The following is a 27,238-nucleotide window of genomic DNA, read 5'->3' on the forward strand; positions in this document are numbered from 1 at the left end:
CTAGCCTTTGTTACAAGCTAAAATATTGCAAATATATTTTTGACGTCATTTCCACACCTGGTTCTACCAGACCCACTCGAGTCTCCTGACCATCTTGTGAACTTTACGTGCCGCAGTGACCGCCGCAGAATGTTTCCTTAGCCAACAGCTGGCCGGGCAGGCGGCATCACCTTTACAGGGCTGTTAATTCTTTTTTACAGTTAAACTGAGCAAAAGATGAGGTGGGGAAAACTCATTTGGCTTGTCGGCTGTTGCTTGTCGGCTGTTGCCTGGGGGGTCAGGCGTTTCGAACGTTTAGAATAAGTTCACCGATGGTAGACAGTAGCAGGTAAAAGTAAGGTCTGGCCCCGGGTTTTTCCGGGGGGCTCGGTTGCCGGCTTGGGGGACGTTGAGCGGTGTAATAGGAGCTCCCTGGCTGGCGCTCATTAAAAACCTCTCACAGGGAACACACAAGGCTTTCACAGCTTTGTTTGCTAGAGCATTCTTGGCCGACACTGAGGAGACCAAAGCCCCAAGTACTGTTACTTTTGTTTTTGTTTTTATATACAGTGAAACTAAATGGTCAAACCGTCTGAGAACGAATGCAGCCGGACACCAGCAACCCCCTCACAACTACGCGCCATTATTACCAACAAGTCCCTCACCTAGCCCGCTCAATAACCTGTAAAGATTTACTGTTTAGGGCCCATTATTTCCTGCTTTCAAGTCACACATTGTCAAAGGCGAGGCAGAGTTTATTAAGGCTGCAGTCACGAGGCCCGAGAGCAAAGTCATGTGTGTGTGTATATATATATATATGTTTTTACATTTTTTACGTCAAACACTCAAGTAATTGGAAAAGGAGGGAGGACAGTGTTGAAATGGAGGGAGGAAGGAATAGTCAGAATATCTTATCGTCCAGATTTCTACCACACACCTTTTTAAAAATATTTCAAATGTACAATGGGGCTTTCAAAAACGAGCGAGTTTTTCGAGATGTTGTACAAGTAATCATGTGGCCAATTCTATGGCGTGTTTAAAGCCAATCCCGGTTGAAGTTTACTGTCAAACTAAACATAAAACAAAGAATTCAGCCTTGTATATTTAAAACAGCCACATAGCTTAGCCTTTTCAGTCCGTCAGCCTAATGCTAATGCTCAAGTAATATAACCTTTTTAGCAATGGATTGAACACAAATGGCGAAGCAACCCTTTGAAAGACAATATAACAGTACACAGTCGTGGATTCTTTACCCTCTGCGAAGAAAAAACACCATTAGTGCCATATTAATGAGCTTAGAAGAGTTGAGACATGGCAGGGTACAGTATCAATCGGCTTGAGATGAGTGTTTGGAGCTACAAACATGGTCACAAAACAAATTAAACTTGTATCGCAAGGCACTACAGTGTCAAAAAGTGTGTTTATCATTTTAAATGTGCATGGTGTGATATAGGGTTAAATTGTAAAAATGTTTTAATAAGGTCTCTCTACAGCTGTTACATAAATTGACAATTTCTTTTTTAATGAAAAGAATCAAAGATATCTGGCTATCTAGATAGCTAAACTGTTAAATTTTGTTTTCTTCACCAAAGAGGACCCGTCACAAGCTAGCTTTCAAGATGGCGAGACAGCTAGCTTGATAGCTAGTACAGGCTGACAAGGTGCAACAAATTAACCAGCAGGATCATTTATAAAAGGAAGTCTATAAACATGGCAGAGAAACAGTTTGATGGTTGACATAAATGCTACTTAACCCCCCCCAAAAACATCCTGACCCCGATGTACCACCACGCATTGACAGCATTTAACGGTTCCACTAATCTGTTTCTGTACATAACAGAACATCCAACATGGATCACAGTAAATAGGAAATTCATCAAATGAGGCTTTTTTTTTTTAACAGCTCTCAGGTGCGTCGATTAACATGTTTGTTATGTTCGGCAGCTGTTAAAATGTTCCACATAAAAAGAGAACACGTGCGGTCTTCAAATGCGCAAATTGGATCAAGTAGGGGGGAAACTATTTCGCTGTCGTCATAAAACTGGACTATCCGCCAGTGGACATCATACTGTGTTCTTTTCCGCAAAGTCATCTTTTACGCTCGCTCATACAAAGTAAGGGAAGGATTCTTTTTAGGTAACGTTAAAAAATAAATAAAAATAAAAATTGCAATTTGAGATCACTTATGAAGTTCAGATGACCATATCAGACAAAGTCATTCATGTCAACTCAGGAATGAAGCGGTTCTTTCACATTTTCATTTGGAAATTGTTTAGCGAAGTTAAGGCCAAGAATATTATTATTATTATTTTTTTAATGTTCTACGGCAGTTAATGTTTTATTAATCGGAATGTCAAAACAATGACACCAGGAGGCACATCTGCACAGCCGTAAATTTTTACAATGTACAGTAGTTAATTACACTTGCACGGCAGTTCTTATTTGGTTAAAGTTTTTATCACATTTATCGCGACACTTTTTGAAAATTAGGCCCGAGTGTTTTGCAGTATTTCCCCCCCAATATTTTCATGACCGTTATCTTGTTGCGCTTACGATTACGAATGGTTAAAAAAAAAAAAGTCTTGAATGAGAACACTCGGCGACGCACTACACCTTGGTAAATGATTTCATGTTATTGTTTTACAACGTTCACTGATTAACTACATTTTACAACTCTATGTCACTGTTTATTTTGCTTATTGAAGTTGTTGTAGGCTTTTCCGAGTGTGAAACAAATCTAATCTGCGGCTGTGGAATCTTGACATGGAATGCGACTGATAACTGTTAATTATGGATACAAACAACTTTTGATTGCTATTTTTAAATAATATTGCGATTGTGCAACTATGAATGGACTAGTGTGTCTTATTTGCCATGACCATTTCCAACTCCATTCTAAGGAGAAGTTATTGATGTTTTGAAAAGCTCTTTTACGTCCACTGGGGAAACCTTTCAAGGTAGAGTTATTTCCTAAGCACCTTACACAATAAGCAGCTTCCAATGTCAACTTCTTTGTAAGCACGAGGAAGCGCAACCTGCAGCTGAAACACTTTCCAGTTCCTCCTTCCTCCCGCAGCCCGACCTGCCAACTTGCCGCACGGGCCCCTGGATATAAATACAGCAGAAGTGATACTGTAGAGGCGATGACAGGCCTTGGCGGGCGGCCAAAAGCATGCGAGAGCACGTGTTTGTGTGAGTGTGAGTGTGTGAGTGTGCGCACGGCGTCGATGATCAGCTGAGGCAGAAATAGGCCAAACAGTGACTCGGTGGTTCAAAGGGTTCAACATGTCCCGAGTACGGACCCCCCCCCCCCCCCCTCCCCTCCCCACCCTCCTCTTACCTCACCCGGCTTAACATGCAGGCAAAATAAAATAGAAAAATGGCAGGATTGTATTCATTCATTTCAGGATTATTGACTCAATGTATTGTAATAATTAACACTGACGCTCACGAGCTAGCAAAGCTAAAACCGAGTGATTTGTTTACCTTTTGCTGTGTTAAACCTTAAACTTTTTAGACTTGATGAAGCCTCGGTTTCTTATGAATAGACAAATTAGAGGCACAGTGGTGATGCTAATGCTGCTACACCGATGCTAACGCTGCTCCACCGATGCTCGTTTCATTCGCCTGTCTATCGCGTTTTGCAGTACGATCATTAATTCAAGCACCTTTCAAAGCATCGACAGTTAATTTTGAATAAATTGTGGCTTACATGGTTATATAACAGTTTTTTTGTGGGGTTTTGGAAACTGCGCTATTGTTCTTTCTGGCCCACGTGCCACGGTTTGCCGAGCATTCCCGTACAGGATACTGTTAGCAATCTGGTCGGGTCAGAGATGCAAATGGCTAACAGCCGCCGCTTCCCCCTTTCTTTAAGGCTCCCAAGAAAAGGCTTTAAAAGATGCTGTTTACTGCCACATTAAAGCGTCCGTCTCTGTGACCGAGCGTATTAGTATTCTGCGGCCACTTGCTTGTTTTCAACAGTTATAACACGACATCCGTGCCGTCTTTTATGTCGCGCCTCCCAATGGAATTAGCAGCATAAAAGGAATCCTTATGCGTCCCGGCTACTTCCAGATGGCTATGGGAGCACTTTTATCTTCCCGTCGTCGTCTCCTTTCACTTTTTTTCCACGACATGAAAGTGCCACGGGCAGATCTTTGCTTTGTCAACTTCATTCTCTACATTCCCCCCAAAATATAAAGAGCGTTTCAGGAGGGAGCTCTTCCAATGAATGGGATTTATAAGCGGTCTAAACTGCGCTGCGAAAATTGATCCAAGAAGTTTCCCAGAGCGATCTGCCGGCTTACATAATGGGATCATAACAAGGAAGTGCCTGGGAGAATATTTACTTTTATCGCTGTTTGCTGTCACAACCGCTTTGTTGCTCCCAGCTGGGATTCGCATTCAGGACATTTCAGTCAAAATTGTAAACAGATTTCAGCATGCAAAATGAAATTTAACAAAAAAAAAAAAAAAGATTGTCAAGCTAACACAGTGGAAACACAAAGGCTAAATGTGGCTGAGGTTCACCGAGTCGTAAAGTGAACAAACACAATTTCCTCTCAAAAAGTCGTAAGCTTTGGAGTTGTTGGCATGCCTCGCTCAACCGTTGTTAACTTGATTTTAAATTAGGGTTGTGTATCTGCCCAATTAAAAAAAAGATTTGATACGTAGCTCAAGATATGGGCTGTGATAAAATTCATGAACGGTTCGATTTTTCAAGTGGAATAATTCGATTTGGTTCGATTCAAAGACATTGGGTAAAAAGATACATATCAAGATGTAGTTTAAAATGGAATGACTCCATTCAGTTTGTATTGATGCACTCATGTATTAACGCAAAACCAACTTTACGATTTGTATTGGAAAATTGGATATGAGTTTCTTGAAAGTTACATGGAAATACAAAAAAAAAAAGAAATGTAAGGATTCAATCAGGATGAAGCACTCAGAGCTACTGAGTACGGAAAATCCATCTAAAAAGTGTCATACAACCTAATACGCAAGCATAAAGGTGTATAATTTTTCAAATATTTGTCACAAAAAATTTCCAACGCAGCAAGTGAAGATAAAGCATTGTTAATGTATTCATTGGTTTTGTTTTTTTCCCCCAATTTAATAGAAACAGTTAAAGTTACTGTACATTGCAATACTACTTCTTAACTACATATAAGTGTTCAGCACTTCTGCCTCACCATCCTGAGGTTCTGGGTTTAAATCTTAGCTTCTCGCTGTTCTTGCGTAGGTTTTTCTTTTTTTTTTTTCTTGCCTCCCACTTTCCGATAATATCCATGTTACACTACGTTCACGGACGACTCTGAATTGTCCCGAGGGTTGAGCGACCTACAATGCCTACAGTATGTCGGCTGTCACTACACAATGGAAGACTTGTCAAAGCCGACTGCCTTGCATTTCTGGCCATGTCAGCGCATGCCAAGAGGTTGGATTCAAGAAAACGGTCGTGCCGAGAATCTAATCTAGCGCACATGTGTGAGTGTCACTGCGGGTATGGAGGTATGACGGCGGGCTATGTCATTACAAGGTTCAACTGTGTGCCGCCGTGAAACACAACCCCCGAGGCATTCTTTGGGAAACCGGGCGACGATGACAACCTCGGCAGCTATGTGACAAATTTACAAGAGGCGCTGATGTCGGACTTGTGACACCAGGCCTCCAGCCCACAATGTGGAAAGAAATGGTGGGCATCACTTCGCACGAAGTTAAAGCTTCAACTGGTGGTAATTCCCCCCGCCCCCTGAAACCGAACTCGCTGTGAAATGTTCCGCAATTCTCTCACTTGAAATTTCTGAAGTCGAGCAATGAGTTTCCATTGTCCTTAAACAGGGATTAGCGAAAAAAAAAAAAAAGAAGATTAAAGCGATAATGATTTATTTTGCTGTCAAACCCACGCGATAGGATGGAATATTTCCAACTTGAAATTTCACAAAGGCACAGGAATGAGTTTTGACGTTTCTTAAAAAGGGATCTTTGAAACGGAAATAAAGTAATGAGCACTATTTATTTTGGTGTCAGTCCCACAGTTCAGAACCATTGTAAAATGGAAGCAAACAAAAAAAAAAAAATGCCAGACCTGAAATTTCACAAGGACCTATCAATAAGTATTATAAGTGCTAGGAAAACAATTTTTTAAAATTTATTTTTTTACTAGAAATACTTTGGATACTGAATAACATGATGAGACGTGATATAATATTTTGGCACCGGACTCATCATGAAATGTTCAAATATTCTGTGACTTGAAATTTGACCTCACAAGGAGTTTTGTATTTCTTCAGCAGGGATATTTGAAATGTTAAATAACGTAACAAATAGGAATTGATTCATCTGGTGTCGGTCCGATGGTGAAATGTACAATAAAACATTGACTTTAAACTTCATAAAGGCCAAACCATGCTTTTTGTTTTAATTTCACATTACTAGATCACCTTCGTTGCCATATTGGAAACGTTAAGTAAGTAAGCAGTGTTAAGTTACTTTGGCGATAACTTGCTTTCAAAAAATAAAAAAATTCTCCCACTTGAAATTCCACGAAAGCAGTTCGCTTTTGTATCTCGGCTGCACTTGTAGCGACATCCTTTTATGAGAAGCACAAACCATATTCCCTTGGATCATTGAATCTCCGTAACCTTCCCTCTCTGAATTTGTGTTTGGAGGTTATTTAATGCCGTTTTTGCATTCACAACAAACACATACCCCGCCCCCCCCAAAACAAAAAAAAACACACACAAAAAACAGACTGGGCGAGCGAGTGAGAGAGAGAGAGAGAGAGAGAAATGCCGCGGTGGGGGCGACAGTGGCGATGAGAGCCGGCGAGTACAGGGACACAGATAAGGTTGCGAGAGCAGGAGGCTAAATTTAAATGGTAATTGGCCGACTTCCACAAGCTTGTGGGCATTTTAATGAGTCATAATAACTTCATTTAAAACCAGCTGAGCAGAAAATAGATTGGCGAGGAGCCCGTGGCTAGTATGGATTTGTGTTGTGCCCATGCAAAGCGCACACGCGCACACACACAGACACACACAAGCCCAAAACTCGAGGGATGTCTATCCAGGGCATCTGACAAAAGAACAGGGACTCACTCATACGTTGTTTCTTGATGTAATGTGCTATTAACACCAAGCACGGTAATACATATTCAAATCAGCCACCCAAATTGTCTCTTTGCCACCATTTTGTTTCTGGAGGCTACTTTTTTGAGAGAAATTTCCAGCTCGTCACATTTGGAGGCGAATGAAACTTTTTTTTTTTTTTTCCACCGCGTTTAATCAAACGGTCCGTGGGTTAATTTATGCAAATGAGGTATGATCCACCCTGGTGGAATGTTGTCCGAAATTTCAAGTCAATCGCACCTGCGTGTGATTTTTCTCCAAACGCGCTACGACAAATGTAATGTCGGGAGCAAAGTTTTTAACCGTGTTTCAAGGAGAACTCTCATTGACTTATGGGAAGTTTGTGACTCAGAATGCTTCTGCAAAGATATTTTGGAAAATTTCTTCAGTTTTTTTTTTTTTTTTCAGACCAGGGCTGTAATCGTTTTGAAATTGTGAAGCACACTAGTGTAAGTGCAGTTTTCGTTAGTGTTGTAAAAAATGATTATTTTGAGTATTTTGGTTTTATTTTATTTACAAAAATGTTCATTTCAATTTTCAGTACAAGTCATTTCCTTGGACTGCGAAAACATGACACCGCAGAATTTGGAGTGGAGTCGGACTTGTGTGAGAAAAATTCAAGCCAATCAAACTGCAGTAGGTACGCGTTGGAACACGTTCGTGATCTTGTCCGCAAGTCACGCTACGCGCGCACCAGTTGGCGGTTGCCCACCCCCGCCAAATGACTCCAAAATTCACACATGGCCCTGCCTGCATGCATTAGTATTTGTTGACCGTGTGCGTTCTACAGTCAGTCTCATTCAAATATGCAGGAGAGCAAATTAATTGGCAAGCTTTTGGCAATAATTGACTTTGACCACACACACACACACACACGCACACGCACACGCACACGCACACACGTTGACGACAACAAAGCAGCTGGGCTGACGGAGGGAGGGAGGGAGGGAGGCAGTGGAGGGATGATGAAGCGAATCCAAAATTTAATCGACTGTGTTCTTGTTTTGAGCAGAAGGCACACAGTGTACTGTACAGCGAGGACACATTAAAAAAAAAAAAGCGCTCAGTCTCGACCCAAAAAGAGAGAAACAGATACAAAAAAAAAGGAGAAATGAAGAGCGGGTGGAGGCGGGGAGAGGGAGGCGGCCCTTTGTAGACACGCAGACGTTTCGGCAATCACTCTCCATCAAAACACTTGTCTGGCATACAAAAATAAGATCTGGCATCAGTGCAGAATAGCAAATCACGCCCATTAAGCGCAGCAAAGGGCTCCACGCTACTTAACAACCTTACAAAAAAAAAAAAGGATTGGAAGCGACGTTACCGCCCTTCAAAACTCAAAACAACTTCCACGTGATGTCAAAGCGTTTGATGAACGGGCCGCAGGAAATGGCGACGCGGGTGTTGCACTTATCGTCGCTCTCGGAAGAAATGGGAGCAACCTCTGCACAAGTTGCGAATGTGCGCCAGGCAGAGGATTCGTTCGGAATAAAGAATGAGCGTCCGGAGTGGAGATGGAACGACGCATTTCTGCAACGTCATTGTAGGTTGTTCGGTTAAGATCTCGGACTGCGATTTCAGCCCACGGTGCCGACAAAGATCGGATGAGCTGCAATTTAGCATTTAGCATGCGCCGAGAATACAAACTTCGAACCTGGCAGCAATCGGACAAAATCTCTTCGCAGCGCAGCTGGAGCATAACATACCAGTGACTCGACTTTGGAGTTTTTGAAGATACGAGCTGTCATTCGGCCAATTTATTATTATTTTTTGCTTGGACTGGCAAAAACAAACTTGCAACATTGGAGCTTGATGGTGACAGTCGACTTCTTCAACTCGCTTCTTTCATGCCTCTCCCAGTTGAAGTTGACTGTCAAACTTCCACATAAAACAGACATTCGCACCTCAACCACAAAGCTTAGGTATGGGAGAGAAGAAAAAGAACATCACAACCTGGTGCGAGATGTATGATTGGAAGAAGCGAATGATTCATGAATTATCAACTGGAGCACCCCCCCCCCCACCCCCCCAAAAAAAAAAATATTAACTGTCCTCTGGCTGTACTTACATTTTTCTTCTGAACTATTCCTTTTTCTGCAACTTGCTTTTCAGAGATGGACCCCCCCCCCCCCCCTCTCTCTCTCACACACACACACACACACATTTCTGAATTTGTGGCCTGGAAGGCAGTCAAGTTTCATTAATTTCTGGGTTTGGGCACAGTACAGTGTGTTCCTGGACTCACATCTGCGAGCGATCATAAATTCTGGTATGCTGGCAGAACATCCAGACCTGCCGGCACAAACGCGTCGTCATCGGCGTGAGGGAAGTGCCGAGCCGCGGCCACCGCCACACGCACGCACAAAAAGTGAGAGCGACGGCGATGGAAGACGCATTTATATTTGATTGATCTTTTTTTTTTTTTGAATAAGAATTCAACCTCTCTCTTTCTCCCCGATTTGAATGGTCCCAATTTACACTCTTGCTATTTTGGGCCGCCTGCTCATTGCCAACAGGCCTTTCGGGACAATCTGGCAATCGGATTACGTAACGTTGAATAAAACCCCCAAAGAAAAGGACTTTGGTCGGTGTGGTTTGGAAGAACTGGTTATTTTGCAAACAAAAACCAAACAAAAAGAATTATTTATGGAACATTTCAACGCGGCAGCCAAGGAAGTCGGAAACGCGTTTGCCAAACATTACAAATGCTGCAAGAAGTTTGAAAGATTTATTCATTTGGTCTAACATTAATCTCGTACTAGCTTGTTTTCTTTGCCTTTTTTTTTTTTTCTCTTTTCACTTTACGAGCACGGGCCAAATGAAGAAAGAGTTCTGGAACATTTCGAGAGCTTTGCGGGTGCTCACGACCAAGCAGTGACAGTTAAACACAAACTGTACGCAGAGACTGGAATGTCTCTATTTTATTCTTTCAATAAAAGCTGAACGAATGATACGTTGGCAGTTGTTTGAAAGCAATCCAAAAAAAAAAAAAAAGTTACGTAACAGGCAAGACCGTGATATAATCAGCGGGTGACTTAATCTCACCAACAAGTGGAGACATTCCGCAAGCTCTGCAAACCGCACGAGAAGAACCCGTTGAATAGTACTACGCCAAAGCGGCGCAGACTTTTAGCTCTCAGGTGGATGTTATAACTCAATGACATTACGAGAGCAGACAGAACAAGATGGGAGTGGGGCGGGGGGGGGGGGGGGGCGCTAAAATAAATAAATAAAACAGGCTGGCACACAGTACACTGTACATACTGTACCCTCCCTCAGCGGTGGCACACAGCCCAGACGGTACACCGGCCAAACGTCCACAAACAACATGTGCACACAGACAGGTTAGCTGGGCAGGAAAGCAAGGCTGGCAAACAGGCAGAGAGACGCGGAAAACAAGACGGAGGCAGAAAGACTGATAGGCTGGAAGACAAGTGCATAGAAAAAAAAAAAAGGAAGGAATTCAATTGGCGGGCAGACATTCAGGTCAGGTTTTAGTGATGCACGGGACCGACCCGGATATACACCGGCCGTTCGGGAGAATGAACATATTTGCCCCAAATTCACGATGGCGCTGCCCCTGGTAAGCAGGCAGGAAGACAGGAAGACTGACGCGTCGAGCAGAGAGACAACTGAAGAGGCAGGGTGACAGACAAGCGCGGAAAGAGAAAATCTGTACTCATCGGACAGACAGGCAACCAAATCGGAGGGCGGCAAGACCGAGAAGAAAGACGGACTGTTCGGGAGACGATCTGTTGGAAGGGTCGGTAGGAAGACGGGCACTGAGACAGACCAAAAGATAAGCTAGCTGCTGCGTTAAGCAGAGACAGACGGGGGGAGGTCAAGTGGATGGATCGGAAAGGGCAGACAGGTGCCCGCGCGACCGGTCAACGCGATTGAAAGTCCAAATTTGAGAATGCAACTGAAGAAACACGGTTAGGGTAGGCAGACAGGTTGGGCGCTCGTTGGCCCGATGGACAGGAGAAGAAAAAGGTTGGAAGGGAGTTTCGGTAGACAAACTGGCAGAAAAGAACAGACAGAAAGATCGGTCGCTAGTTTTGGTAAGCACGGAGACAAATAGAACAGATCGAAAGGCATGTGCGGAAAGACGTGCGGGCAGGTTGGCAAAGAGATTCTTTCGGCACAGCCATACAGACAGGTAACTAAAAAAAAAATCCAGACAGACAGATAGACGGAGACAGACACAAAGAGAGAGACGGGAGGGGCGGGAGCAGACAGACGCACTGTTGCTTGGTGAAACATCCACAACACGCGTCGCATACCAAAGAGATGCTCTGCTCTCTCTCTTCATCTCTCTGATATTCTGTCGGCTGTGAAGCCAGCTTGAAGGATGATGATGGCGGCGGCGGCGGCGTTTGGGACTCGGCGAAGTGTCATCATTACACAGCGAGTAAAAATGGAGACGCCGTGTCAGAGCAAGAAAAGCCTTGAAAGTCAGAAAACGGTGGAGGCGGAAAAGAGAGAGAGAGAGAGGGGGAGAAGAAAAGTGTACAAGAAAAACTATCAAAGAATCTTTGCCGCGGCACTGTCTCTTCCCTAACCGTCGCCTGTCTGCAGCACAAGCGCTCCTCTCGCTTCTTTCATCAGCCGAAAAACGACTTCAGAAGCAACACGGGTGCCAGTTGTTGCTCGCGAAAAAAAAAAGAAAAGAAAAGTTTGTGCACTCTTCGGCGCCCGCGCCGAAAATACCCGAAATTCCCCTGCAAGACTCTAAAACACACCAAAACGATGCTGCAATCACACCATCAGGCTTTGCACACTCAGGATTTTGGGAGCCGATCACCGCCCGCCCAAAAAACTAAACAAATAACGATTAACTGATCATCAAACTGCACCACACTTTTGCTCAACACGACCTCTGCATTAGAAACCTGCAGTCTCAGGTCGCTCGGCGGAACAGAAATCACCATGTGCTTTGTTACGATTTGTCTTTAAGGCCCATAAACGTCATTTAAAACTCATTCACTCCCAAAGACGTTTTTAAACGTCTTTTCAGACTTGGTCTAGAATTGGCTACAACTGAATGAGTTAAAATATCTATCTATATATATAAATATCAAAACCAAGGCCCGGGGGCCAGATCCGGCCCGCCAGGTCATTTTATGTGGCCCGCGAAAGCAAATCATGCGTGTCAACTTGCTAAAATCTGTGCCGAAATGTCAAATTGTCATGTGTAATAAATAACGTTGAGATTTTGCACTAATTTTGGTTTACCCTCACTTGAACAATAATTGAACAAACTATGACTGATTTCAAAACTAGTAATCGATTCATTTGTTGTGTACAAGTCATACTTTTGTGGGTTCACTGTCATAACGTCCCTCCGAGGGAAGACGCAACTCCAAATTGGCCCACGACTAAAATGAGTTTGACAAACTGGCGAAAGTTGGACACATTCGGGGGGGGGGGGGGGGGTGTCTAAGTGAGACAAAGTGGGAGAGTTCTCCCGTTCAACGAGCAGAGGTTGCTTTGATTCGCTCACCTGAATGAGACAGCAGATGCATGCGTAGACGGAGGCTGTCCAGGAAGCTCTTGCCGCACAGCTCACAGCCGTAGGTCTTCATTCCGCTGTGCATCTTCCTGCGGACCGAGCAAGAGGGAGCGGGAAAAACAAAAAAAAAACACGTCAGGACCTCAGGCGATCACGGGATGATTCAACAGACGCATCGGGGTCCAAATCGCCATCGTGCTGGCCGTCTCGCAGCGAGCCCGCCGACCGCGAATGCGCGTTGTAAATAACGGCAGGCGTTATTAACTCCCCGCATCCAACGAGCCGCAGATGGCGAAGGAGCCATAAAGCCAAACAGAAAGATTTATTCAACACTTCTCCGAGCGTTCAAGGGGCCACTTTTTGATTCGCCGACGTTAAGCTGTAACAGTTTAAACTCCCAAGGTCAGACACGACGAGGGGTCAATATATGATTCTGAGGGGGAAAGGGGGGCGGGGTGGGGGGCGAGAAGGCCTTGAAGGTTAGCTAACTAAATAACATGTGACAACACACAAAGTCTGGCCTTCGCCAAAGGGGCTCCGCGACAAAATTTCTCACAGAGCGTCGTCGCGCTCGGAACAAAGCCAGTAAAACTCTTGAGAGATATCGGAAAGTGCTCTAAAGCAATTAAGGTGACACCGATTGCCACACAGCCGCCACAGTCGCCTTGAGCCCGGAGAGATCTTTAAACACGTCGCCTTGAGAAAGGCGTGCGCGCACACACACACAAACACACACACACAGCTTTGATTATTGTCGGAGTTGACACATTCAAAGCTTGATCCTTGAAGAGAAACGATATCTGAGTCTGATGACTTCCCATTGCTTCCGCGGAGGGCCGTTACCGACTTCATTTTGGAAGTTTGGAGATGTCACGTTAAAAATGTTTCAGATACAGCTCGTCCAGTGGCTCTCATCGTATTGCGCAACGTGTACCAACGTGTGGCCAGTGAGCACATCGGGCAGGTGAGCGAAGACAAAATGTCAACAAATGTCAAATAAAAATGAACTTGCAAGTCTCCTTCTGCGGAGCGATCAGCCGAGCAAATTTCCCGTGGAAAAAAAATAAAAAATAAAAATAAAAACAACGCCCTTGATAAGCGATCCACTCAGCTCGGGCGAAGAGATGACAGCCATCCATCTTGGCATCCCTCAGCGAAGCAGGCGGTGGCGGTGCCACTCTAACCCACCAAACAAAAACCCAGGACTGATTAATGTCTCATGTCGAATGCAAATGATTGCGCGACGGCTTCGGGAAAGTTAGCGACACGGCGCGGGAACATCGGCGCTTCGCGTTGGGTGCCTTTGGAATAAAAGGCGCAATTACAGCGCAATGTTCTGGCCTTGGCGAGGTTCAAGGAAGAAGGACAAGAGGGCCTGGAATTGTTGTATCCGGCCGGTCTCTGGTCATACATGTAATTGGACGAATCAATAACAATCAAGCGAGGCTAGGCTACATTGAAGAGGCGCCTGACCTTATCCCGTCAGGCTGTACACGAGCTCCCACCTCCGTACTGGAAGTAATTTCCTCCGCCGTACATCCAGCGACACGCAAATGACACCTTTCGGCATGGCCTGCGATGCCGTTTCGTGCGTCATGCTAGCCGTAATCAAGAAACGCAAACATCAAATGCTCTGTTCGGTTTTTTTCTTCTTTATTTTAATGTCTGGTTTTAGGTACTGGGAAAAATTCTCTCAAGCAATCAACAGGCTGTGGTGGGCGTAGCACAGGACTTGAGCGACCATACCGGTGCGGCGGAAAATCGAAAGAAGCAAATGGCGTACCACGATCAGAGTTCCTCAATTTATGATGGTTCGAGCAGGCAGCGTTTCGAGATGACGCACAGCGAAATAATACGCAGCACAAGAAGGCATACTCAATTTTTGCTATATTTCTTGTCTTTGGATTTTATTTTATTTTTTTAGATTTACGGTCAGTAAATAATTCTCTTACAAATATTTATTGTCATTTTGATTTTACAACCACTTGACTATGGTGTATTCCAACTCGCGTACAAAATTTGGTTACGTTGCCGCTGTTAGAACGGGACTTCTTTTCAATCGGAGACAAAAATAAACTTTTGTAGTTCATTTTTTTGGCACAGATTCAAACATTTTTTTGCACATCAAGTACCAGAAAATTACAATGTCCCATCCATTTATTCATCTATTTTGAGGGGCGGAGGGCAGAACAGGTCCTTGGTTGTTACAAATTGTTGACACCTGCTCTGTTCAATCCAGCATCTCATACTAATCTTGGGGAGTGAAAACTGTAGATTTAATTGCTGAGCAATTTCAGATCACATTTTTCTTTTTTTTCTTTTTTTTTTGTCATTGTTGTCAGCCTCTCACAGGTGTCTGTTGTAAACCACAAGGCACGCCCTGTTCTCAGCTTGTATGGAATCATTAGCTGTTCTTTTCTTCGAAAGAAAAATCATTATGTTATTAGGCAAGTTAATACGATGGAAATGAGAGAGAAAGGCCTGGCATGGTCCTCGAGTGTTATTTTTTATCGTTTCAAACAAGAATTCCCAAACTGGGGCCGCAGAAGTCAACTACATTTCTTCAAATAAATAAATAATTTTCACTTTCTCGATAAGAAATTGAGACGGGGTGCACCAACGGCGTCGGGATGGTCAAGGGGGGTGCGAACGTGGCTCCATCCGCCCACCCGTCTTGAAACAAGCCCGACGGATGACAGAGACTTAAGATAAATTGAATCCAAATGACTGTAATTCCCTTTGACAAAATGTCCGTCGGCACGACACGCATTCGCCAACGAGCAACACGGTGGACAAAAGGCAGCGGACAAAGGCCGGATTTTTTTTTCTCTTCCCCCCGTTAAGGATCATAGGTGAAGTACACACTTTTGCGAAGATAAGAGAAAAACACACTTAAGCGGTAAAGCGCAACACACACGGCGCACAAAGCCCTTTCAAAGGCCTTTTGTGTTGCCCCTCAATCTGACTATTGTGTCGCCCAGACGGAGAACTGATAAGGTACGGATGGTCTTATTAAGGCCACTCCAATTGGGAACCGTGCCATGTGGCCTCAACATCAATGTAGCGTGTGTGCGTACGCGTCGCTGGTCGAGCGTCTTGTGCTTAAACTGCGATGGCGCATGGAAATACGACGTTACTTGAAGGTGCATAGACTGGCAGCGACCTGTGACTGGTGATGTCTTTATCGTTCCAATGCTACCGTTTCGAACTGCGACGTACGCCATCTTGCGCCGTGTGAGTGTCCATGAACAACCCCCCCCCCCCCCCCGAGCCTTTCAAAGAGAGCGCTAGCGCTGGCCGTTCAGTTAGCGAAAAGCTCTGCGGGCAGCACACTCGTCTTCAAAACCGCTCATGCCGTGGCGGCGCGGGATCAAAGCCCGAGTAGGTGTAACTGGACAGCGCGGGAAGTTGCCATGACCCGGATTAGTCGTGAGGCTTTCCAGGGGGGCGAATATCATGGATGCCACCTTGCGCTGCGCGATTGTTAGCACGGTAGCGACTGATAGGCCACATCAAAGTGGAAACCAAAACACATCAAACCGAAACGATACAGCACGATGGCAAACATCACAGGATTTGTAGACTCCGACTTCACACACTTAGCGAACTTTTAACAAGCATTTTATATACGCTTACAGACTTGGTGCTTTCTCGCAGAGCGCATCATCTATCGCCGCATCACACAATTGATAACCGCGGCAAAGTTTAATGAGATGTAAAAGGATACTAAATTGCCGCAGCTCATGAGTCCGCTCGGAGATATACGCGCGCTCGAGTCTCTTTTCTAAGTGCCGGCTTTCATGTAGTGCGTCTGAAATACATGATTAGTGCTTGTGTGTATGCGGGTGATTTGAAACAGACTGACTGCAGCCATTAAGGAAGTTCACATAAAACTCTCACAGGCCATTTGCCAGCTTAATAATTGACTTTGTCCGACAGTCACTTTTGACAAGCGCCGTAAATTTGAAATTTATGTCAACAAAACATATGCTAATCACGTCCTCATAAAACAAAAACGCCGGCGCTTGAAATGCGAATTGCGTTATTGAGTCGTAACAGCTTGCCACTCCGTGTAATTTTTTTTTCTCCCCCCACTCCGCATCTCCCAATTTTGCCTGTGGACTCATCTGGTCGTATATCACTACCGCTGCCGGTGAAATAAATAAAAGGGCCCATGCTAGCAATGTGTCATATTAGAGTGTGAAACGAACCCCTACATTGTGACGGGCTAAAATGCACACACAAAAAAAAAACAATCGTGACATGACAGTGCACTGGTACAGTCGGCAGTCATTAAAAAGAAAAATGGGAGGTTGAAATATTCTGCCTCTGGCTGTCAAAGTTGTGCTAGCTAAAATGTGTTCCACTACAATTGAAGATGGCTGCTATTTACTGTACAGTGGTACCTTGACTTAGGTGTGCCCCAATTTAGCAGTTTTTCGAGTTAAGACCAAAATAATTCGGTTTTGGGGAGGCTGGTATGTATCACTGGCATTACTATTAATTTCAATACAATACAATACAATGGGGGAATGAACGGTACCCTTTGTGCCAAAATCTGGGCCAGGAAAAAACCCGGAGTCCACAGTGAGTACCAAAAGCCTTTGTTTACCCTCGCCGCGGATTTGAAAGCGTTGCTCTCTATCTTCCCGTCCATCCTCTTATTTTTCTCCCGCATCCGGCGCTTCCTTGAAGGCAGCGATAAAACTACCTGGAACGATGTTCGTAAATAAAAAGGCACGGTGAAGAAGAAGAAGAAGAATAGGAAGAAAAAAAGGGATGCACGGCTTAAGATGGAGAGAAGAAGAAAACACTAAAAGATAAGAGGGAGCCAATTGATAAGAGGCGGTAAATTGAAGTAAGGCTGCTGCGTACCGGGCGACTTGTTTGTTAATTCATTCGACGGCTGAGGAGAAAAAGAAGGGATAATTGCGGCGGGAAAGGAAAGGGAATGGAGCTCATGCTTTAGGGATGTTAGCATCCCAGGCGGGCTTGAAAGGAAATTGACTTCTTTCCCCACTGTCCCCAAAAACCACCTCCTTAGAAATACTAATATATTTTTTCCCTAGTTTAAGATTAGCTACAAGCTAACCTCCCCACCCCCCCCCACCCAAAAAAACACATTTTAAATAAAATAGATAAAAGTATCAAGCTGCTGTAATGCATACATGGAAAAGAGTGAAATATAGTAAATCAAAGTTACTGATGATGCAGTAAAGATGTTAGCTTTCGACTACAATTGTTAGCATCGACATGCAATGCTAGTAACCCAAGCATGATTGTGGAAGGCATTACAACACCGATGACCACTGGATGTTCATTTCAAGTTTCGGTGATGAAATAATCTGCAAGAGCACAAACGGCAGGTTCGCTCAATAACGTTACCAAGTTATACCAGAGAAGTCAAATGTCCTGGGTGCAACCAATACGCTAAGTAAAGATGCTAATGCTATATCCGCCCACAGATTTTAAACTGTAACATCACATCAGTCATCGAGTAGACTCCTTTCAATCAAGACTTTTTGAGAGATACAGTAAATGTAGATAATTCCGCAAGTCCTAGATTAATGCTGCACATATATGGACACTATAAGTAAATTTAAGTACATTTTGACGTCGGAGCTGACACCAGAATGAAGATAGTTAGCTTGTGGGTAGTAAGAGAAGTAAAACTGGGTCAAAGAATATTCATAAAAACACAAAGTTCATAACACGAGATGCTAACACTATGGCCGAAAAAAGCTGAACAGCGACGGCGTCTGATTGCAATTTTGCCCACTATTGATTCTGAGTTTTCTGATTACATGCAAGGAGGGGCTTCATCCCCCCCTCCCCCCACAGTCCATTAGAGGCGGCTCACCAAGCGAGATTAGCGTCAGAGGGGGGTCGGATCAAAGAAAATTCAGTCTGAATGTAACTCCATTATAGTGCACAGTTAATGGTAAAAAAAAAAAAACAACAGGGACAACAGTGACACCCCATCGATTTGTTGCGTGCGCACACGTCATGTCTACTGCGGTTCCTAACATTTACATGGCTCCATTTTGTGGCTGTCTGGAGAATCGGGTGGGAAAAGAAAAAGCTCCCTTTCTGACATTTCATCCCACTTTTAAGCCTCCTGATTCCATTACGCCACCTCTCTGTCTACGCTCAATCAAAATGTATCAGGCGGACTGGCGGAATGCTGCTGTTTATCCCCAAGGCCCCCCGCACATATCAATGACTTAGCGCCGCCCCGCACCTCCCCAAATGTCGGACCCCTCCAGTCAAGGGGTGGTCATAGAAATCACAGCCACACACGGTGTTGCTTGTATTGAACATGGACCAGTCGTGCCGGGATGCAGAAAAAAAAATACAGCATTGGTTCATTTGATACCAAGCAACCTTCCCCCAAGTTGCTAAAAAGACGGAAATCGATTCATGCCGGCCGTCTCTCAAGTGTGGGTGGATGAAATTTGTTAGCAGTTGGACACATTTTCAAATCTGAATGACCGGTTTTAGAGGTTTATTACATCGGCTCTCAAACTGACTACTCGCCTTAACTCGATTAAAAAAAACAAACATACAAAAAACACTGCACCAGATTTAAAAAAAGTTCAAGACACTAACATTCTGCGCAGTTTGAACATTAGATTCAGTGATTCTTTCATATACCACCAGGGGGAGCTTATCTCTAAAGATGATACACTAAACAAATAATGTGAGGATAAAGCGGATCGGAAAATGGATGGATGGATGGATGAAAAAAAATTGAGACTTAGTCAAAAAAAACCCCCACTACATTTTAAAAATCTTAACGTAACCTTCAAGTTCAGAAATGGGTGACCCCATTTCCGATTTGTCGCATTTAAACTCTGCTGATGTGTGGAAGCAGAATTGAAGTAAAATGGGCCAAATTATTTTTAAGGCGCATTTAGAATATCATATTTGACATTTTTGTGTTAAAATAAGATCAAATACATGTTTTCATTTGAGGGATAACCTTGCAGCTGGAAAAAAATAAATCCCCCAATTCTTTGACAAAAAAAAAAATCAAACTTACTGTAAAATGCCTGAAGCGTGTCTGAAACGTTTCCTATTGATTCATCAACGATATATAATTCACATTTGCGGCGTGCTACGATTAATACCATAAACAGCGCTGTTGCTCGATGTCAACAGGGCTGCTGAAATAAACATCAAGAGGGAACAAATTGTATTTGCAGACCTTCAAAGATAACTTTTGCTAAGCGAGTAAGTAAGATGACGCGTCTCAATAAAATATTTTTGTTCAATCCGTGATAGCAACCTCACCGAGTTGAAGCATCACAGCACCAAAATCATTTTTTCTTTTTTTCTTAGCTTGCCGCTTTGCACAGTTCGTCTGATCTGAAAAGCTCCGGCGTGTACATACAAAAAATATATATCTATATGTGTGTGTGTGTGCAGAAGCGGAGCGCCTATAAAAAGGCAGCCAGACAAAGTGTTCCCTTCTCGCCTCATGCATTATGCAGCGGCATCACCTTCCATCAAGTGGCAGAAAAACCTCAAAGATGTCTAAGTTTAGCTGGCAGCCTGAAAGCCAAACACACGGGGAGGCAGACGACATTATTTTGACTGCTGCTGTCTGTCGCGCTAAGCACCTGTTACATCAATAAAACAGAGGCGAGATGGGGAGGGAAAGGGGAAAAAAAGTGCTAAATGCAGATTGTGGGCGCGTAGGTAAGATGAAAATGACGGCGCATCAAAATGTTGACCTTGGTGGAAAAGTTTTGTCTGGGGAGATTCCCTAAAGGCGCAGTGTCAAAACAAGAGTCAAAGTAGGTGGAAGAAAAGAAACAAAAAAAAGAAAGAAGTGCAATAGGATTTAAATATAACGCTTGAGAGCTAGCTCGCTACACAATGGTAAAGGCAAAATTATTTCGACAAGCATTTCCTTAAAAAAAAAAAAAAAATTGCAATTAAAAATTACTCAAACTACTGAAGGTTTTGATCAATTTATTGGACTAAAAGCAGTTTGGAACCTTGATGTTACCTACGATAACGTAAAACAACAGCGACAAAAACACATCAATTATAAATGAACCCAGCTAAGGAAAGAAAACAAAAAAGAGGGAAAGCTCCGTTAATTAGAGTCAAACACGGTAATGGCTTCAAAATCTGCCGCGTCGTAAAAATGGAAGGGCCGCCACAGATGGAAGATTTGCATTTCACCTTGTTGCATCACTCGTACAATCAAGTCAAGAAAGTGACGCCCGCTGAGACAAAACAAACTTGTGAGCATTCTGCAGGTGACGATAACATTTTAAATTCTGTATTTATTGACATTTTTTAAAGATAGGAGTGAATTTGAGATCTCAAAAAAAAAAATCTCATTTTGTTGCTATCCTATTATTTATTTTACTATTAAAAAAAGGGGTCGGGGGTAGAAGAAAAACAGCAAAACTAGTACTGCTTGGCTACTTTGATCATTAATCTAAGTGTAAAAGTGGAAGCCGATGACTATTTTTTTTTTTAGAAGATACATAATGTCGATTTTCTACATATCTATCATAAAAATTTACAGCCCCAAAAAATGGAAGAAAAAAAAAAGAACATTTGAAACAGTACTCCAACTCGAACATGTTTTTGTTGCTTTAATTGTTTGTATTTTTTTAAATGTATAATTTAATTCGACCAAAACAATTTAAAAAATGTCATTTTATCACTTATTTTGCGTTAAAAAAAACAAAAAAACAAACCACCAAGCCCAGCTTGCGCTGCGTCCCAGATGTTCACTGGCTGGTGGTCAATGTTCCAACCACCTCGGTGTTTCATTGCCCGCGCAAATACACTTGTTTGCTTGGAATTGTCTTCTCTTTTTGGCAATTCTGGTTAGGTTCGCCTCTCAAATGCTTACGCAACCTCTCCAACATAGATTTACTGTTTGTACTTTTGAAATACCTTTTCAAGTAACCATGTGTTGTGTTAAAAGCACACACACACAATCAAATTGCTAATAATGTAAAAAAAAAAAAAAAAAAAAAAAGCAGCCATCGGGTCAATAAAATGCCACCAAATTGCCTAACTGTTCCTTTTTTTTTTTTTGATGTTTCATGTCGAATGAAAGTGTTGATCCCAGTGGGAATGATTAAATGCGACTCGCGCAGTCTTGGAGGACTCGAAGAGCGTCGCAAAAATAATGAAGCGTGACAATTGCTCCTATTTTGAGCAGCCCTCCGATCTTCCCCGGAGCTTCCCCTAACTTGACTTTGGGAATCATCTGTGGAGATTACATAACCACGATTTTCTTTCATTCATTTGGAGTTTCTTCTCTCCTCGCGACCTACCTAAAAGCTAAACTTTCTTGTCGGCGTGCGCCTTCGGCCCCCCTCGGGTGGCTTCCTAATTTGTGTAGGCAGGAAAGTTCGCCGAGCAGGTGTGACGGCTGAGCGGCAGCCGCTGAATGGGAGGGGCGGTCTCTGCCAAGAATTTGTCGGTTTGAATCAGCCTTGATGGTCATGTGAGGCTTTTGGATTTGGCCACGGAACGCCGCTCATAACAGAGCCGTGAGGCGCATGGTGGCCCTGTGACAGACGAAGCATTGAAAAGTAATCGCGCACACCTTCAAAGTGAGCCACACACTTTGTTCTTTTGAGTGCGTTTGAATCCGTGAAAGAGCCAACTGGGCTATTCATTGCGATGAAAACAGAATACAAAATACAGTGAAGCTGCAAAGGAGTGGCACAAAGGACAAAGAATTGCATTAGCCTAACATTCCAAGTCATTCCGAACTTACTTTTACCAAATCAATAAAAAAAATAAATCAATAACGCCAAGGTGCTTGCTAATAATGTATTTTTCTTATTTCTCCGAAAATAAAATATCACCAGTGCAACTATGCTATCCGGCTAACATCATCCACAATTTGCCTTCAAACTTCCACATTAACTCACAGTGACATAAGATTTAAATTTGCCAATTGTGTTGAGGACAATTTTTTTTTCAAATTCTCGCAGGTGCTACTGAGTGAGTTTTGAACGTTTAGGATTGACTGCCACTAAACGGGTTTACGTAACCAGTTCTAGCCACATGGATGCTAACTGTTAGCCCGAGTGCCAATTCCCGCTGTATGTTAGCATTAAGCTAGCGGCAAAATCTACGTGGTTGCTTTACATACACAACATGTAATTCTCTTTATTTTATGTTTCGCTTGACCGCAACCTTCAGTTTGTGATTTTTTTGTGTATTCAAAAACATTTACGATGCGTTTTAAAATGTGTTTTAACACTATAAAGGTAATTAACCATGTCAGAGGGGCAACACTAGTTTTTGTGATTGTGTCTGGAATGTATGTCCTGCAATTAATGGGGGCCCCACCGTAGCTTATTTTTCAGCGTGAACGCGGGACTCTCAGCACTGGCAAGACGCCAGGGGAGGTTTTCACCACTAGCCTTTTCCTAATGCAATGCGTCTCTTTAACACGGCAGCAGATGCAAGTAAAATCGAATAATCCTAAACATAAACACTTTTTAAGGCCTCGCGCTGGATCCGTGCCACTCCTATAATACGTACACACACACACAACATGAGGTTACGCAGCTGTGGCAGAGGGGGAAGGAAAAAAAAAACGGAAACTACAGGAGCGAGCGAGTGAAAGGATAAAATATGTGCTGACAGCTTTTTGGCCAGAGGCTTGCAGTGCTGAAAAAGTAGCGTCTGGGTGTCGGACCGAGGTTGTGAGAACATCATGCACGCACACCCACTGCCACCACCATGACGGACTACATGACGGATAATGTACTCTCTCATTCCAGTGGGACGCTAACGTAGCTTTAAATGCTTGTGGAACGCTTTCATTAGGGGGTGGGAATGGCGGTGTACTCGTTACGTGATGCACAGTAGCGGAGGCGCCTCAGCACGGCAGCTAAACACGGTTACATAATGCGATGGCTTTGCCTCAACTTGCGAGCGCCAAGACTTGCACTGGGCCCATTGGGCGTTTGGAAGCGCGAGTCAAAATTTGAGTTCACAACAGGCAGCAGAATGACTGGAAATTGTATTCGGATTTCAAAATGGTGTGACTTCAAATTCAGGCTTTATTGTATTTTATTGTGGCGTAATATTAAACATGATTCATCGGTGCCAAAATGTGACATTTTATCAAAAGCTCCGTTTAATAATTAATGGCAAACAAACCCTTCCTTTGCATTATTTAGTGATTCATGTTCATTCAGACTGTCGGAAAGTTGGAAGCTCATCATAACATCTGCTTGGAATCCGTAAAAGCGTGTGCGTGCCGTGCAAAGCACAAACAGTGCAAGCAATTATCCTTACATTTCAAAGGAGAGAGTTGCCTTGACTAATGAGTTTAGTTTGTCCGGTGACTGCGCTCGTAACGAAAAACACAAGTATCTCAAATCATCTCTCAGTATGTCAATGGAAATGGCAACATGGTGCAACCTGCCCCCCCCCCAATACAAAAAATTGAAATGTGATTTTTCATGAGAAAAATAGTACTATACACTACTGTACTTTATAAAAACATACAATCCTAAAATAAAGCAGTTCTGCCACGCTTTCCATCACCTTTAATGGCCATTGTGAAGCTGGCTGCCTTGGCCACTTGGGGGCAGTACAAAAAAAACAGACAGGCAAATAAACTGTACAGTACAATTTAGAGGTCATCGCAGAATATAAAAGACAATGTATGTCTGTAAGTACTGTTAGACTGTATCGTATATCTATGTAAAATGCTCCACCGTTTGTGTTCAAACATCAGTTGCTTATGTCTTTCCCATTAGGTGTTGTTAGCATTGGCATTGAGCTAGCAGACTATGCATTTGTTTCAAATACACAATGGCTGTGTCCAAATTCACGTCATTTTCGGACACATTTTTCGGGCGCATGACGTCACAATTCGACACGGAAAGGCCGCATTTTCGGAGGAAGCAGCTGGTGAATTTAGACACAATTCTCCGAGTGAAGTTGAAGTGGGAGTGGAAATAAACAGGAGTAAGTTAAGTCAATGCTATCTCAACGCACAACTTATTTTCATTAAGGTTACACGTACACCTTTTAGCAAGAGCGCATATACAAACAAAACACAGTTACCACTTTCATTTACTTGGAGAAAATAGCGTGTTCGATGAATGTATTTGGAAGAATGATTAAAATGTGTCAGAGAAGAACCGTCAATTCCAACATTACAGTTAGTCATCGAGTTTGATGTCTTGTTTGTGGCGGTTTGTCTGATGCTCTAACGAGCGCCACTCGGCTTTTTGTCTTTTGCTGACATTGAATCAAAATGTGCTTCTCACGCAGGCTGTTGCCACTTAAACAGAAAAAAATAACAGGAAAAAAGCTTTTTTTTCCTTTTTCTTTTTTTTTTTTTTGGGCTTCTCTATCCAAAACTGCAAATCAAACATCTGCTGCACAAAATGTCCCAACTGTCTCGAACAGAGCGAGCATCTTAGGGAAGCTCATGCTTTGTTCAATATGTGCCAGCTGGGATTTATTTATTTATTTATTTTACATCGAGTGTGTGTGTGTGTGTTAGAAGTGCAAAATCAATCATACATGTAGATGCAATCCAATAAGGCTTCCAGTGAGAGTGCAGCTGAGGTCTGCGGAGACGGACGCAAGGGAGCGTTCATGTTGGCAAGCTGCTCGGCGGCCCCGTCGCGGCAGATGCAACATTACGGAGAAGGTAATTAATAGCCCGGTGGGGCCACAACGCACACGCACGCACACAAACTCAGACGCACGTTAAATACTAATGTCTCCATTTGCCCCATGGAACAGCTTTGTGCCAACCAGTCCTCACCTCATTATGCCAATCAAATGGAGATGGGAGGAATGGGAGGGATGCTGGGGGGGGGGGGGGGGGGAAGCCCACACTGTCCTTTTCACATTTGGACAAAAAAAAAAAAAAAGCAAACAAATATTTTGATCTTAATGAGAACCATTCCACCACAATGGGTGGTTATGAAACAATTTTGTTTTTAGAGAGCGGAAAGGAAATAAATCTGGGCAGCCATCTTTTTCACAGATTGAGCACATGTTGAATGTAGCAGCTGCTAAGTTGGCTGGACACTGTTACAGACTTTGACTCAGCCTGTCAAGCAACTAAAAACAAATCAGGCTTTTATAAAAGTGAAGACTGTATAAGGATAGGGGTAAAACGAGTCCTTGAATATGCAGTCGGGTATCCAAATATAAAATTATTCGCTAGCTTCAGTTCTATAACAGAAGAAGTGGATGAGTGTGGGCTTATGTAGTACTATACCACTCTACTCTTGAAACAATAGCTTGTGTAGAACGCCACCAGGGCGTGCACAAGCCGGCGTATTTAGCGAGACACCTGCAGCGGTTCGGCCCAGGTGTCACGACAGCGTTTGGGTCGTTTGGCTAAAAGTGCACTGGGGTGTCATTCAAATGCGCCTCTTAACAAACACATCTCCATTTTCTTATTCCACCTGTCCTCCGAGCCCCCTCCTCCCCCGCACCCGCAGGTCGCCTTTGCGCGTTTTAGCTCAGACAAGCAATTTACCGTTTTTGTTGTTTGCCTGACCTAGAGAAAACAATTTCAGAGGGGTCTTCCCAAGCTTTTAACAGCCCCACGATTGAACAGGTATAAGCAACAGCGTGCTACAATGGCCCTTTTTTTTTTCTTTACCTTTGTTTTTTTGTTTTTTTTTGTTTTGTGTTTTTTTTCTGTCGGCGGACAAGATGAATTGGTGAGCTGTCAGCTCAAGACAGGCCGAGTAGCAGTGTTTCTGTAATGGGACACTGGAAGTGTCTTTGATTAATGGAAGAGCCATACTAGGCTGTTAGGGAAGCTGCTGCGGCCCCAGCGAGAGCGATTGAGCGGCGGATACGTGCCGACAGATCTGTGAGCGAGCGCAGTCTCCTTCCGGGACAAGCACCCCCCCAAAAAAACGACATTTATGTTAACGTGGAGCCTATTTACAAATCTTGCTTTATAATACAGTTTGGTCCAGACCTCAATCGTGTTGCTGATGCTGCTTTGCAATTCAGTTCTTTTGATGCCTCGGGTGGGGGCATGAGTCTGATGTTCCATTTCACAGACAGAAGCGCATCAAGATTAAAAAAAAAAAAAATCTTAACCCATTTATCCTTGGAAAAACTCTGAACATGATTTTCTCAGCTCCACTCAGGCTCCAACATCTGTCACCATCAAAAACTCTAAATGATCTTGAAAATAATAAGGACCTAAATTCCAAAAACAATGTCTTTATTTTATTCCATTTGTTGCATAGCTTCAGTTTCACACCTGTGGACTGATTCAGTTTTGATCTGGACATCCATGTGGTCAGAAACTGCACCGCATGCCAGTGAGAGCACAGACCACAATAAGTTAGTTCCAGTGGAGACCCGAGAATGCGTATGAAAAAAAAAATCTGGACTATAGACTCGCAAAAGAGTGAGATACTATTTCATGGAGACTCTACGGAGTAGCGGTGAAACATCACATTCTCAATATTCAAACTTCTTGGAAGCATTTGCCTCACAGATGAACCGCTGAAAAAACCCGTACATTTGGTAGACTCTCTCTCGCGAGTCACTGCACTTCCAGCTCATCCTGAAATATGAGGAACCTGAGATATGGGATGGCTGAAGGGTGATTGTG

General features: G+C 43.4%; 1 protein-coding gene across 2 annotated transcripts in view; it reads right to left on the reverse strand.

Annotated features, from left to right (window-relative positions):
- zbtb16a (zinc finger and BTB domain containing 16a) overlaps nt 1-27,238 on the reverse strand; it is a 97,693-nt gene that overhangs the window by 46,885 nt on the left and 23,570 nt on the right. For both annotated transcript variants that reach the window (XR_015103078.1, XM_086131198.1), the window contains exon 3: nt 12,619-12,716. Coding sequence is in view for 1 of the 2 variants with exons in the window: in XM_086131198.1 (XP_085987324.1) it covers nt 12,619-12,716 (98 nt within the window). In the remaining variant the exon portion in view is untranslated. The remainder of the gene's footprint in view (nt 1-12,618; nt 12,717-27,238) is intronic.

This window comes from Hippocampus guttulatus, chromosome 15 (assembly GCF_054856545.1).
Source record: "Hippocampus guttulatus isolate MCC_2025c chromosome 15, RoL_Hgut_1.0, whole genome shotgun sequence".
Classification (NCBI taxonomy): Eukaryota; Metazoa; Chordata; class Actinopteri; order Syngnathiformes; family Syngnathidae; genus Hippocampus; species Hippocampus guttulatus.